Source organism: Cupressus sempervirens, chromosome 6 (assembly GCF_028749045.1).
Source record: "Cupressus sempervirens isolate cs-2001-9-10 chromosome 6, ASM2874904v1, whole genome shotgun sequence".
In the NCBI taxonomy this organism is placed as follows: domain Eukaryota; kingdom Viridiplantae; phylum Streptophyta; class Pinopsida; order Cupressales; family Cupressaceae; genus Cupressus; species Cupressus sempervirens.
In genome coordinates this window covers 504,695,932-504,708,434 of record NC_143123.1, presented here as the reverse complement: position 1 = coordinate 504,708,434, position 12,503 = coordinate 504,695,932, and the positions used below count along the sequence as shown (strand labels likewise).

The 12,503-nt window shown below is 35.8% G+C and overlaps 1 protein-coding gene across 1 annotated transcript; it reads right to left on the bottom strand.

Moving 5' to 3' along the window:
* Positions 1-8,628: 8,628 nt before the first annotated feature.
* On the bottom strand, positions 8,629-11,921 carry LOC149553233 (uncharacterized). Its single transcript, XM_089788702.1, has 2 exons — positions 11,598-11,921; positions 8,629-11,408 (listed from the first exon to the last, which is right to left on the bottom strand). The coding sequence occupies exons 1-2, from the start codon at positions 11,598-11,600 to the stop codon at positions 8,895-8,897; spliced, it is 2,517 nt and encodes an 838-aa protein (XP_089644828.1). The 5' UTR covers positions 11,601-11,921; the 3' UTR covers positions 8,629-8,894.
* Between the last annotated feature and the right edge of the window lie 582 nt (positions 11,922-12,503).

Sequence of the window (12,503 nt, the reverse complement as noted above, 5' to 3'; positions counted from 1 at the left end):
CAAACAAGAGATTGAACACGAATAATCCTTCAATTAATATTTGCAACAAGATGGTGCTCCGATTTGCCAGATCCGAGCAAAGTATTACATGCAACGAAATAGGGTGAGGGTTGAATCCCACCAAAATCGGATAAATCAAATAGGGAAGGTCTTTCACTTACAAAATGGCGAACAATAGAGAACTCCAATAGGAATTCACAATACAAAGAAAATAATCCAAATCACATCACTACGACTACCTAAATGTCATGCTTAAATACCTGTCAGGAAAACCTTCTGAGGGTGTACAAAGATAGCCGACAGCCAAACTTCCCTATCAAAACAATTAAATTAGAAATGGGTCCGAGATATATTAAATCAATCGGCCCATTAACAAAGTTTAATTAAATACGTTTATTTTATGATAGGGATATTACAGTTGTTGTCAAGACTTATGAATAGCTTATAGTATTATTGTGAATACTTGGTAATTATTATCTAATTATTGTTCAATCCAATAGTCTTCGACTTGTACTATATGGCATCTTTGATGTAATGTTCAGTATTCCATATATATAGTTGCCAATATATTAATTTAGTAGTAAGTAATACATTAATAATAATATATTATTATTTTTACTCATATTATTATTAATATATTCTTTCGTTATTATCAATTATATATTTGTATTTATTTATTCTTATTATAAGTAATTAACATAGTTAATTGAATATTAAATTATATTTTATTATCATATATTATTCAACTCTATTGGAGGAAAATAGGGGACATGAGAAAGGAGGGACATTAGGATTAGAAATGCTAGCAAGTGTAAGATTAGTGTTCTTAATGGAAGTGATTATGATAGGTGGCACATAAGTAGACACACTAGGTATTGAGGCGGGAATAGGAATGGAGATCTCAACGCTAGTGGCAGGTGAAATGAAACTTAACTCTTGGAAACAATCTTTAATAGGCTTGACATTATTATCAAAGAGAAAAGAGATAATATGCAAGATGTTAACACCATGTTCGTCATTATGAATTATCTTCCTCACACCTTCTACTAAGGAGATGCCCTCAAAATTTGAGTTTTCTTGTCCTAACCATTGCTCAAATTTTTCAGTCATGGGAAAGCTTTTGGACTTGCATGGGAGGAACTCTTATAGATTTCATCTTCATCATGAAAAGAGTGGGAAAAATTGTTCTTGATAGGAGGAATGTCATTAGCAAGCATGTTAGTCTCATCAAGATTCTTAGGCAACAACGAGGACTTGAGATCAAAGGAAGCTATAAGTCTACTGCTTTGCCTAACTAGAATGTTATAAGTAGGACACAATATGACAACACTCATGCACTAGAAGATGAAAAGATGATGGATCTAATGTAAATATAAACTTCGAAAGAGACACAATCGCATTCATCAACCAAACAAAATTTAATGTAAAGCACATCTAAACTATCCAATCAAAAATGAAGATTTAATTCATCAAATGTAGTAAATGCAATGCATATAAAAGGTGATGTAGACACCAAATCAGAAGTATGTAAGAAGAATTGGGTTCATCCATATATGTAATATGAAATGGGAAGCAATGCAAATAGGGTAAATCACCTCTCCTTTTCAAATTTGCACATTTGGAAAAAAGACGCCCCAATAGGCTCAAGTGGTAACTCAAGTGCTAAATGGGACAATGAAACTTGACTAAATATGTAATTTTTAAATGGAAAATTATAATAAAGATAGAAATGAAATTAGGAAAGATTTATATTCATCTAGAAATGCAATAGGAAATGTGCTACTTGAAATTTGAATGACTAACAAATGGAGTCCCAAAAGTACTCATATCAACTTTTCTAAGATCTCGATATTGTTACCTATATGCTTCTCAAATGTAAACCTGCTCTAAAGGGTATACAATGGCTAAGACAATCTGACCCAGCTATAGAACAGCTGAGTCATTCTATACCTTGTGTTTCTACCCAAAACTTTCAGGGATGCTTTGGCTATTCTCAATCAACAGAAGAAGTTTCGATAGCTCTATAGTCTACTACACAAAAGAAAATAGGAAAAAGGTTGGCTAAAAGGGGTTTGCCTTGGTCAATCGCCTGTTTAAGAATCAACCTTGAAAATTGAAAACAATTGCATAAAGCATGTGAAAAGGTAAATGTTCACTCTATTACAAACTAGAGTTGTCGTTGCATGAAAAGATCGACCTATCAATGCTTGATACAACCATTAGACATATAGAACATGGAAGGCGGTTAAGCCATGTCACTAATCCCGAAAGAGAACGTTGGTAGTTAGTCCAACAATCCTCCCTCAACGTTACCCAAGGAGATTCAAACCTATGACCAAGCTCTAATACTACTTGTTACAAGCTAGAGTTGTCATTGCACCAAAAGATCAACCTATCAATGCCCAATACAACTACTAGACTTATAGAACACAGGAGGTGTTTAAGCCATGTCACGAATCCTGAAGGGGAATGTTGCCAGTTACTCCAACAAGATTCACCTCGCATAAACCCTCATGGACCGATGTAGAAATCTCTCATACCCATGAAGATGCTTTAACATGCTTGGAATCAAGGAGTTGACCTTGATTTGTAGGGTAAAAATCAAGTATGCTCTCACAAATGCATGGACTTACGAATGCCACTCCAAGATCTTCAATATAAACATGCTTGATAATCACTTGCAATGGAGAGATGAATGTGCAAGGAAGGAACAATCTCTTGTTTAATTGAGAATTCCTCTACTTGGCCATCATTGGAGAGAAACTTGCTTCGATGGAGAAGATTGTCTTAAGTTGTATTGGAGAAAATAGATCTTGGATGTTTGCATTCAAATCTTGAATCCAATTGCTCTGAATTGCTTGATTGCTTGATTGCTCTTAAAAACTTGAGGGTGCTTTTATACCTCATCCATCATTTCAAGATTCAAAATTAATCTAGACTCACTATCAGGTCTTTTTTTCCATTCAACATCTTGACGTAGGGCTCCAAGCCAAATTTGGGCATAAATCTAAGGGTATAGAATGGCTGCGCTGATTTGTACCTAGGTACAGAATAGTTGAGTTGTTCTATACCTAGGATTTTGATCCCAGATTTGAACTAGGTATAGGGATGGTGGACAATAAGTGGGAAAAGTAGAATCAGGTTGCCAAGATCAAGCATAAAGGACATTTGATCTTGAAATCACCAAAATGGGGCCTAATAGAGCATCCAATTATGGGTGCTAACTTTTTAGGGCGGTGCACTACATTAGCAATTAAGCTTGTTCAATGGAACCTTGCCCTAGTACAAATTGTCAAACACAGTGGAATATTTAGAGTGGGGGAGGGCTAGTCGGTATCTCAATCAAAACCCTTAAACTTTTTACATCATCTAAAGACCTTATTTCATACGTCTGCAATAATGTAAAATAGGAAGAGAAAAGAAGTCTAGAATCCACACAAAAGAATAAGAGAACACCAAATTTACATGGAAAGCCCAATAAGGGAAAAAACACAGTGAGAAAATTGCTTGCATCTACTATCCAAATTCAACCTTGCAAGTGAAAACAAGAGCACATTACAGTTGACGGACAACTACCCAGAGGAAGTTGTATCTTCCTTAACATGTATTTACAAAGATTTACAACTGAACTTTCAACTAGTATAACAATGCACCTGCCATATGCGGATAGTACAATTCCTTTTTTCACACACTACTTCACCATCTACACATTACAAATGATTTGATCTTATATATATTTGTGTGTGTGTGTATGTATGTATGTATGTATACACACACACACACGCATACACACACACACACACACACACACACACACACACATATATATATTCTCCACAATCTTCCAAATGTCAACTAGGTCAGCTCCAAGATACATTATAATGAAAAGCATGTAATACTTTACAACTCAGCTCGAGCACATATATTATGAAACATAACAAGTAGTGGATCAATCCCAGGCTTAATTGGGCACAAACATATCCCTATACATTCTCCAAAGAAAACACAAATAATCAGGATCATACCACAAGTGATCGAACAAGCCCAGTCAACCCAAACAGTAGCAAATCACCAAAACTGTACCAGAGAGATAAAGACCATTGGGCAGATCAAAATATAAGCATTATTGTCCTTGCAACGTATCCCTACAAACTTCTTTTGCAGTATCTGAAAATAGAGTAAGTTGGATTCTATGAGAGACTAACACTTTGGATTGCATTGTGGTACACCAAACCATGTGAAACATGCATGGATTATACCATAGATCTCCAATCATTTCCTCAATTCCACTTACCCATATCTCAGTTCAAAGGAATCCAGAGCATTTTGACTTGTCTTCTGATGCTCTTTACTCTGCCTTGGTATAGTCCAATAAGCAGCCAACTCTAAATTTCAACATAGAATAAGCTATGACATGAAACTCTAATTATAACCTCCTCATTGACTGACAAATGTAGCTTCTAAGCCCCAATAAAATATCTTAGAATACGGAGGAATGCAAACCAAATTCCTATAATTGTATTAAGAAGATGCACGATTAATGCCTTAGACAAATTTCTTCACAACATAACTCTAAGACTCAGATGCTTATCTGAGATTTACCTGACTCCTTGCAGCATTCAAAAACCAACCTATATGATCGCACACCTTAGGACATTCATAGTATTAAAAATTTAAATATGTAACTTCAAAGGACAAGGTACAACTGTCTTCCACAGTGTGCAACTAGCTCAACCACATGCATATCAGAGATAAGATATAACAATACCAGACTCCTCTATTAAATAGTGAACAATTTATGCTTCGAGGGTGTTACCCCCAGTAGCATCCACTACAGACATTGCTCCTAGACTCCTACTATGGGGTCCACCTCCAGACCCTCACTGAGGGGCTAAGTCACAAGGTTCGAATTCGAATTCGAGTTCGTCGATCATAAAATTCGAATGAAATTCAGCAAGGGTAAAAGTTCGGAAAAAAATTCGACATTAAAATTTAATTATATATATTTATATATTTTTCAATATTACTAATATATCCACAGAGTTGTTAAAATAGTTGAACATTGTTAAATAGTTTAACTAAATAACTCAATATCAGTTTAAAATTAAATAATATTATATTAAATTACAGTATTATGTTAAAATTCATAAAATTCGGATGACATTCGGAAAGAGTTGAAATTCGCTGAAATTCGAATCAAAAGGATGAAATTCGGCGAATCCTGTGACTTAGCTGAGGGGTTCTTGACCCCCCAGGCCCAGAAGAGGGGCTCCACCCCCCTTGCATTCACCTGATTAAATTTGTGAGGCAAATGTGTCTAACAATGTTACCAAACTTAAGCGCAGCTGCACGATCAATCACCACTTTCTAACAATTCCTATTCCACTAGAAACTACTCAAATATCATTAAAAAACTCCATACCAAAAAAGCTAAATGTAAAGACATGTCGACAATTTCAATTGGAAAACGAACTATTAGGAGTTCCAATGGGAACAAGAACTATCAGTGGTTCTAAAGGCTTTTGGAAAACCTTAAGTCTCGATTAGGTCCTAACCAGTGCTAAAGCTTAAATAGGCAATAACTTCACCAATTTTCATCCAATTTTCAGCAAATTTGAAATGCAGATACCTTTCAGCTCTTCTTCATACTGTATTTAACTTGGAATTGCATCTTGAAACAAATCACCAAACCAAGTACAACACAACAATAATAAGGTTAAAATATAAAACTAAAAGTTGGGCTATACAAGATCTCTCATGAAACCAGATGCTCCTGCATTAGAAATCCATGGTTAATTTCTATATATCAGTCAACAAACATAAATAATAGACTTAGAGCCATCGTGTCCATATAATTATATTGTACTTGATAACTTTTCACGTTTTCTATACTAGTTTACAGCTTGCTATGCTATCTTGTTATAAATGATTCATCTAAACGAACTACAACTTTAGCAAAAATTCTATTGTTTTTAATGCCAAGCTTAGTGACTCTTTTTGCTATGATGAAATTAGAACCCTGACACAAAGTGTCAAGGTAGTTTTCTTGTGCAAGAAAGAAACGAAGACCACATAACAGAACCTCATTTAGATTTGCTCTTTCTCTAGATGTCATGTCAATATATTCATAATGGTAATCCAAAGAAGCAGCTTATAGGATTTAATAGAGTGGACATGATATGGACTTCAAATTAGAGTTGATGTGTGCAAGGATTTTAGTACTGCAGACATAAATTGGAAGAGAAAGTTGCTTATAGCTACCTGTATAAGTATATCTAGAGCATGGGGATCACCTTGTGGTGTAGTGGTGACTTGGTTGCATTGTTACTAGTGCAACCAAGGTTCAAATCCCTGCTTGGCCCATAAACAGTGATAATGCTAATTGGGCCCACCTTGGTTGTTGTGCATAGTGGTGGGTAGGTACACGTATATGGTGTACTCGTGATGGAGATCACGTTGTTGAGGCCGCTCGCCAATGGAGATGGAGAGAACGATAGTCAACTCTCAAGATCATCGCTGGACTAGGAGTGCTCGCGGACCCTGCATCGGACCCAAGTTGGGTGTGCTGGTTGTGCCCCTTGGACTTGGTGTCCCTGCTGGACTTCTGTGCTTGCAGGTCTTGGTTGTTGTTTTCGGGGATGAGGTCCCCCAGATTTGTGGCCTCACTGGTTCACAGCTCCAGTCAAGAAGCAAAATGTTACCGATCAAAGAAAAAACTATATCTAGAGCATAGCTCTTGTTGAAAGCCTTGGCCATAGAAAGTGCAAAAAGCAGCAATTGATAACTCATTTCCATTGTGTGCTAAAAAGGTAGCTTTGTAACAGGATATGTATGCATTTTAAAATAGTCAAAAGCAGATCTTTATTTCATATAGTTTTTGTTGCAACTTCCCCAACAGAACTGTAAGGAAAATTCAGAAGAAGCCCAAGAATCCAATAAGTGTAATCAATTTCATCAGTAGCAGTTGCTCTTCCCTGTAATCTGATCATTGGGAAAGAAAGATCTACCACCTTTATGGTGTGACTGCCCTTGATGGAGATATGTACAAAATGTCATGGAATGGTCAGGATGTGAACTATTTGACATGAAATGGCCCATTTGTACCAATGTTATTTAAGGGTTGTTGGATGCTCAATTCATGGCCAAAGCAAGAATACCATACATTTTTCCAATTAATATGAAGGATGAGGGGGTAATGTGGGTGATGCTCGGAAGCTGGATGCAGGGTGCCAAAACTAATTTCCAGCCTCCATAGTAAGAAATTGGCAATTGCACCCAGGATGTTAAAACGCCCTCATTGAAACTTCAAAAGGAGATTTAAGGCTCACTTCTTGATCTAAAAGTATAAAAAAATTGTCTCTATTTAAACAATATTGCAGGAACTAGTTTCATTCTCAGTCTGATTGTATCATTCTGGTCCCTATTTTTAATGACATATTGCAGCACTAGCTTCATGTCTCTGTTTGGCTCATATTCTAGCTTTCCTCTACCGCATGACAGTAGCAATTTTGCATAGAAACCAAGGAGTTGTATAGGTTAGTGTCGAAGTCATTCAAGAATAAGAATGACTACTGGGGTTTGAGTGCTCACAATCTGCTTCATTGGCTTATTCTAAATCTACCAGTTGCAGATCCAGGGATTGGTTTGAAATAGTAGTTCTATCACCAAGGCTTTTAAAATACCCCCATGGAAACTTCAAAAGAAGATTTAAGGCTCACTTCTCAATTTAAAAGAATAAAAAAATTGTCTCTTTTAAACAATATTGCAGGAACTAGTTTCATTCTCCGTCTGATTGTATCATTTTAGTCCCTATTAGTATTTTTTATCATATCGCAGCAATAGCTTCATGTCTTTATTTGCCTCATATTCTAGCTTTCATCTACTGCATGGTAATAGCAATTTTGCACAAAACCCAGGAAGTTCTATAGGTTAGTGTCAAAGTCATTCAAGAATAAATTTTAAGGTTAAAGTGCTCAAATTCTGCTCTACTGGCTTATTCCAAATCTACAAGTTGCAGATCCAGGGATTGGTTTGATGTAGTAGTTTATCACCGAGGATGTTAGAAGTTAGAACAACCCCCTTGAAACCTCAAAAGGAAATTTAAGGTTCACTTCTTGATCTAAAAGTATGAAAGTTTTGTCTCTATTTAAACAATATTGCAGGAAATACTTTCATTCTCAGTCTGATTGTATCATTTTTGTCTCTATTTTTAATGACATATTGCAGCACTAGCTTCATGTTTTTATTTGGCTCGTATTCTAGCTTTCCTCTACTGCATGGCAGCATCAATATTGCAGAGAATCCAGGCAGCTGTATAGATTAGTGTCAAAGTCATTCAAGAATAATGTTTGGGAATTGAGTGCTCAAAATCTGTTTTATTGGCTTATTCTAAATCTACCAGTTGCAGATCCCGGGATTGGTTTGATGTAGCAGTTCTATTTTGTGTCGTATTCCTAAGTGCTAGTTAGCCAATTCTGTAGGCAGTCTTGCTATTTTCTAAGGAAATCAATATAACGTACCTCAAGATTAATTAGTGTCTCTTATTTTAGTATTGCTGAAGCAGATGTGTGAGATTTAATGAATAACTCCATTGATACATTAAGAATATACCTTAGCACTCATGAAAACTTATATGAATATCTAATATATTTTATTTTTCTTACTCTTTCAAAACCTTTTCAATAAATAACTTCATGAAAATGTCACAGCCTTTCTTGTTTTAGATTTTGATATCTATAAAGCACCACAAAGAGCAATCTAAAAAATAACATCAACAAGCAATCATCCATAATGAGCTCAGATTAGATGTTGAACAACACTTTACGCTGGACTATGGTCCTCGCATCACATCACAACCTTCAGACTTACACAAGAGCAGTTCAAAGTGTAAAGGATTAAATTGAGAGATCTTTGAAGGTATCAGAAACATTGTTGGCAGCCGTGCATTGCAGGCATTGCAGGCAAGGAAAGCAGTCTTTATCATATGAATCTGCATGACATATCTTCTTGCATTGATGCCCACACTCTTCAATCTTCTTTGCGCATTTCATCAAGCAATTAAAATTTTCATGACCTTCATAATGGCACTTCTTGGGACATCTGTGCCCACAACTTAACTTCTCTTTGCATTTCTTATTGCAAAATACTTTTCCCCCATCATTATACTCTCTTATGTCCTCAGCTCTGTAAATAACAAGTCCAGAATTATCTGAATGATTTGGACAGCACAGAGGTAATCCCTTTCCTACACAACCATTGTTTGTGAAATGTTGTATAATATCCCTCCAATCATCTGAATTATCTGACAAAAGCTTGGCATTGCCAAACATATACAAGCCAATTCTGGCCCTTGAAAGTGCAACACATATCCTGTTGGGATTCTTCAGGAATCCTATGGATTGTGGGGTTTTCTCAGACATATTTGAACAGTTAGAATTGATGTTTCTGACTAAGGATAGCAATACTATGTTGCTCTCTTCTCCCTGAAATTCATCAACACTTCTTACTCTGGGCACAAACTCATCAGGATTTACCATGGTCTTAGTGGAAATCCTATCGGAAATCCCGGATAAATGGTAGAATTTGCTTATTTTTTCTGCGATTTGCTCAGTCTGGTATCTATACATGCTCAGAATCGTAATATCATGTGGGCTATAACCACAAAAATTGGTTAAATAAATGCAAAATTGAACTACCATGTCAGCTTCAAAGGAATTAGACCTGCTTCCAAGTAGAGGAAGGTCCTCAGGGTTCTGATGATCCATGAAGAACACATTTTTCTTAACACCTTTCACATCTTGGTAGTCATGAACAGATTGATGATCTCTTAGCATAGGATAGAACCTTAAAACCAGAGGTGCGGATATTGCCGGTCTCATCCTCCGCTGCACCTCCAGCGTTTGGTACTCTATTTCACCTTTCACAAGCCTCTCAAACATTGACACATCCAGGTTGTTTCTCTCAGCAAGCCTTGAGGATGCCACAGATGGCCTAAGCTGCATATGGTCACCTATAAGAATCAGATGCTTAATGCCAGGGTTTAAGCATCCAAGAATTTGGCCCTCAACAACCTCTGCAGCTTCTTCCACTACAATAATCTCTGATTTCAAAGATGTCAATAATTCATGATTCCTTGCTGCAAAGGTGGTAGTCATCCCTACTACATTTACTTGGCTAAGCAAATAAGTCTGACTATTTCTCTTCGCTTCTTGCAATTGGCTACATGCATTCAAATATTCACTTGACAAACTTGACCATTCCTCCTCCCCGAACATTTCTCTGTTCATGTCTCCATTCAAAGCTTGTTCTACAACTTTAGCCAATTTATTTGTTTTTCGAGTTGCTCTGTAAATCGCTTGACGGAAATATTTTGGGAGGTTTACTGAACTATAGCTCTTCTTCTTCCTCCTCTTCAAGAGATGCTGCAGAGTAAGTTTCCCTAGAATTTTGCTTCGAGTTCTAGATCCCATTCTCACTAGGTTCTGCTCAAAGGCATATATTCCCTCCAAGAACTGATCCAGAGCTCTATTAGTGTAGCAAACTACAAGAATTGGAGAAGAAGTGATAATGTGAAGCAAGGACTTGACAATAAGAAGCCCTGTAAATGTTTTCCCAGTCCCCGGAGGACCTTGAATAATGGCCAATTTCTTAGTGAGCCCTAGTTTGATTGCTGATTCCTGACTATCATCAAGGGAAGGGCACTTACAAATCCTCTTCCAATCAATACTGAATTTTTCTTCATGCAAACTGGACTTAAGATAAACTAACTCTTTTTTAAATAAAATGTCCTCCATCTCTGGCCTCTGTAGAACCTTGAGGGCATGTATATAGGCCTCATAATAGGCTTTGGTGGACTCAAACATGGAATACGTAGTTTCCGTTTGCAGATTGAGCTCATGTCCCTCCACTTTTTTGAGACCCAAAATTTTAGACCCCAGTTTATCCCTGTTACAAACTGTCGCCCAAAAGAAAGTGAGGAATCCATCCTTAGAAATGCAGAGCAATGAATTGTTCATTAAAAGCTTCGAATTATCCCAGTCCACAAAACAATCTATTTCCAAAGAAACACCGTATTCAATGCCCTCCCTCCCTGCCTTCATACCTAGATATTCCACATTCCTATATACTTGGAAACTAGTGGACCCAGTGTTCTCCTTATAACCCCTTTCATCGTCATATCTTCTCTTTGATGCCGATTCCTGCTGATAACTTCTCCTCAGCTCCTTCACAGCTTTTCTGTAAGTCTCAAGGAAATCCTCCCTGAGAAGTCTGAAGTGGGTATCGAAATATGAAAATGTGTCTTTATATGCTTCTCCCACTTTGTTCTTAGGAATATAATATTCCAACCCTTCCTCATCTAACAGCTCCTCCGCGGGTGGTATGATCTGGGTAAGTCTGAAACTCTTCACCTGCAGGGTTACAGTTACATTTTATAAATTACACCTTCTCATCAGCCATATCTACTTACAATCACGATAATCTAAAACCCGACACCAGATATCATTTTAATTTGAATCAGATTCTTTGCATAGAAACTAAGCTTGATACAATTCCCAATAGACACATCAAATGATAAAAAGAATTGGGTGTTGACGTACCATTTTAGAGAAACCCCAATGCACTATCGGCCAGCTTTTAGAAATAAAGTTGAAGGTTATGTTAAATACAGAAAACGAGCTGAGACAAACGCATAAGGTTAGATTGGAATGTGAGTTACCCAAACCGAAGTAAAGAACAAAGTGATGAGGGGAATCCTGCCCCCATCAAATCATGCCAGATGACTGAGAGTTGATTAATAGCTGGCTTGAAACAGTTTCCTCGGTGGGCAGAGGGCACATGCATTATGAAACTACATTCCTCCCGGAAGAACTTTTGATTTTTTATTCTGTACGAACTGGCACCAGTAGAGTGTAAGATTCTCTGTGCATAAATATATTTTAATATAATAATAACAAAAGTTTATCTCCATAATCTTATGTTGTTAACCTTCTAGTTTCCAAATGTACCATGGACCATAGGCTTCTTTGCTGATTTATTTTTCAGACAATAATTTATAATTTATATTAATATTAATCTCTTTTTTTAAATTAATAATATATTAAAATATAAAAATCAATAACATAATAAAAATATTAAAAATTAATAATAATAATAATAATCTATTTAAATATAATAATAGAATTCTATTATAATAAAAATCTAATATTAATTATTATTTTATTTTATTTCTTTATATTCTCTTATATTTTGGTAATAAAGAGACTATTAAAATATAATTATATATTTCTATTATAATAAATTTTAACATTAATTATAATTGTATTTTATTAGCACTTCCTAACGCAATACTATTGTTTTCACTTGTCTTCCTATTAATTTTCTCATTTTGATCAATCAAATCAATTTATTATTATTTTTATCAAAACAAACATAAGTCTATCAAAGTTAAAATTTATAAGTTATTAATTATCTATTATAGAAAACCTATTTATCTTTGACACTAT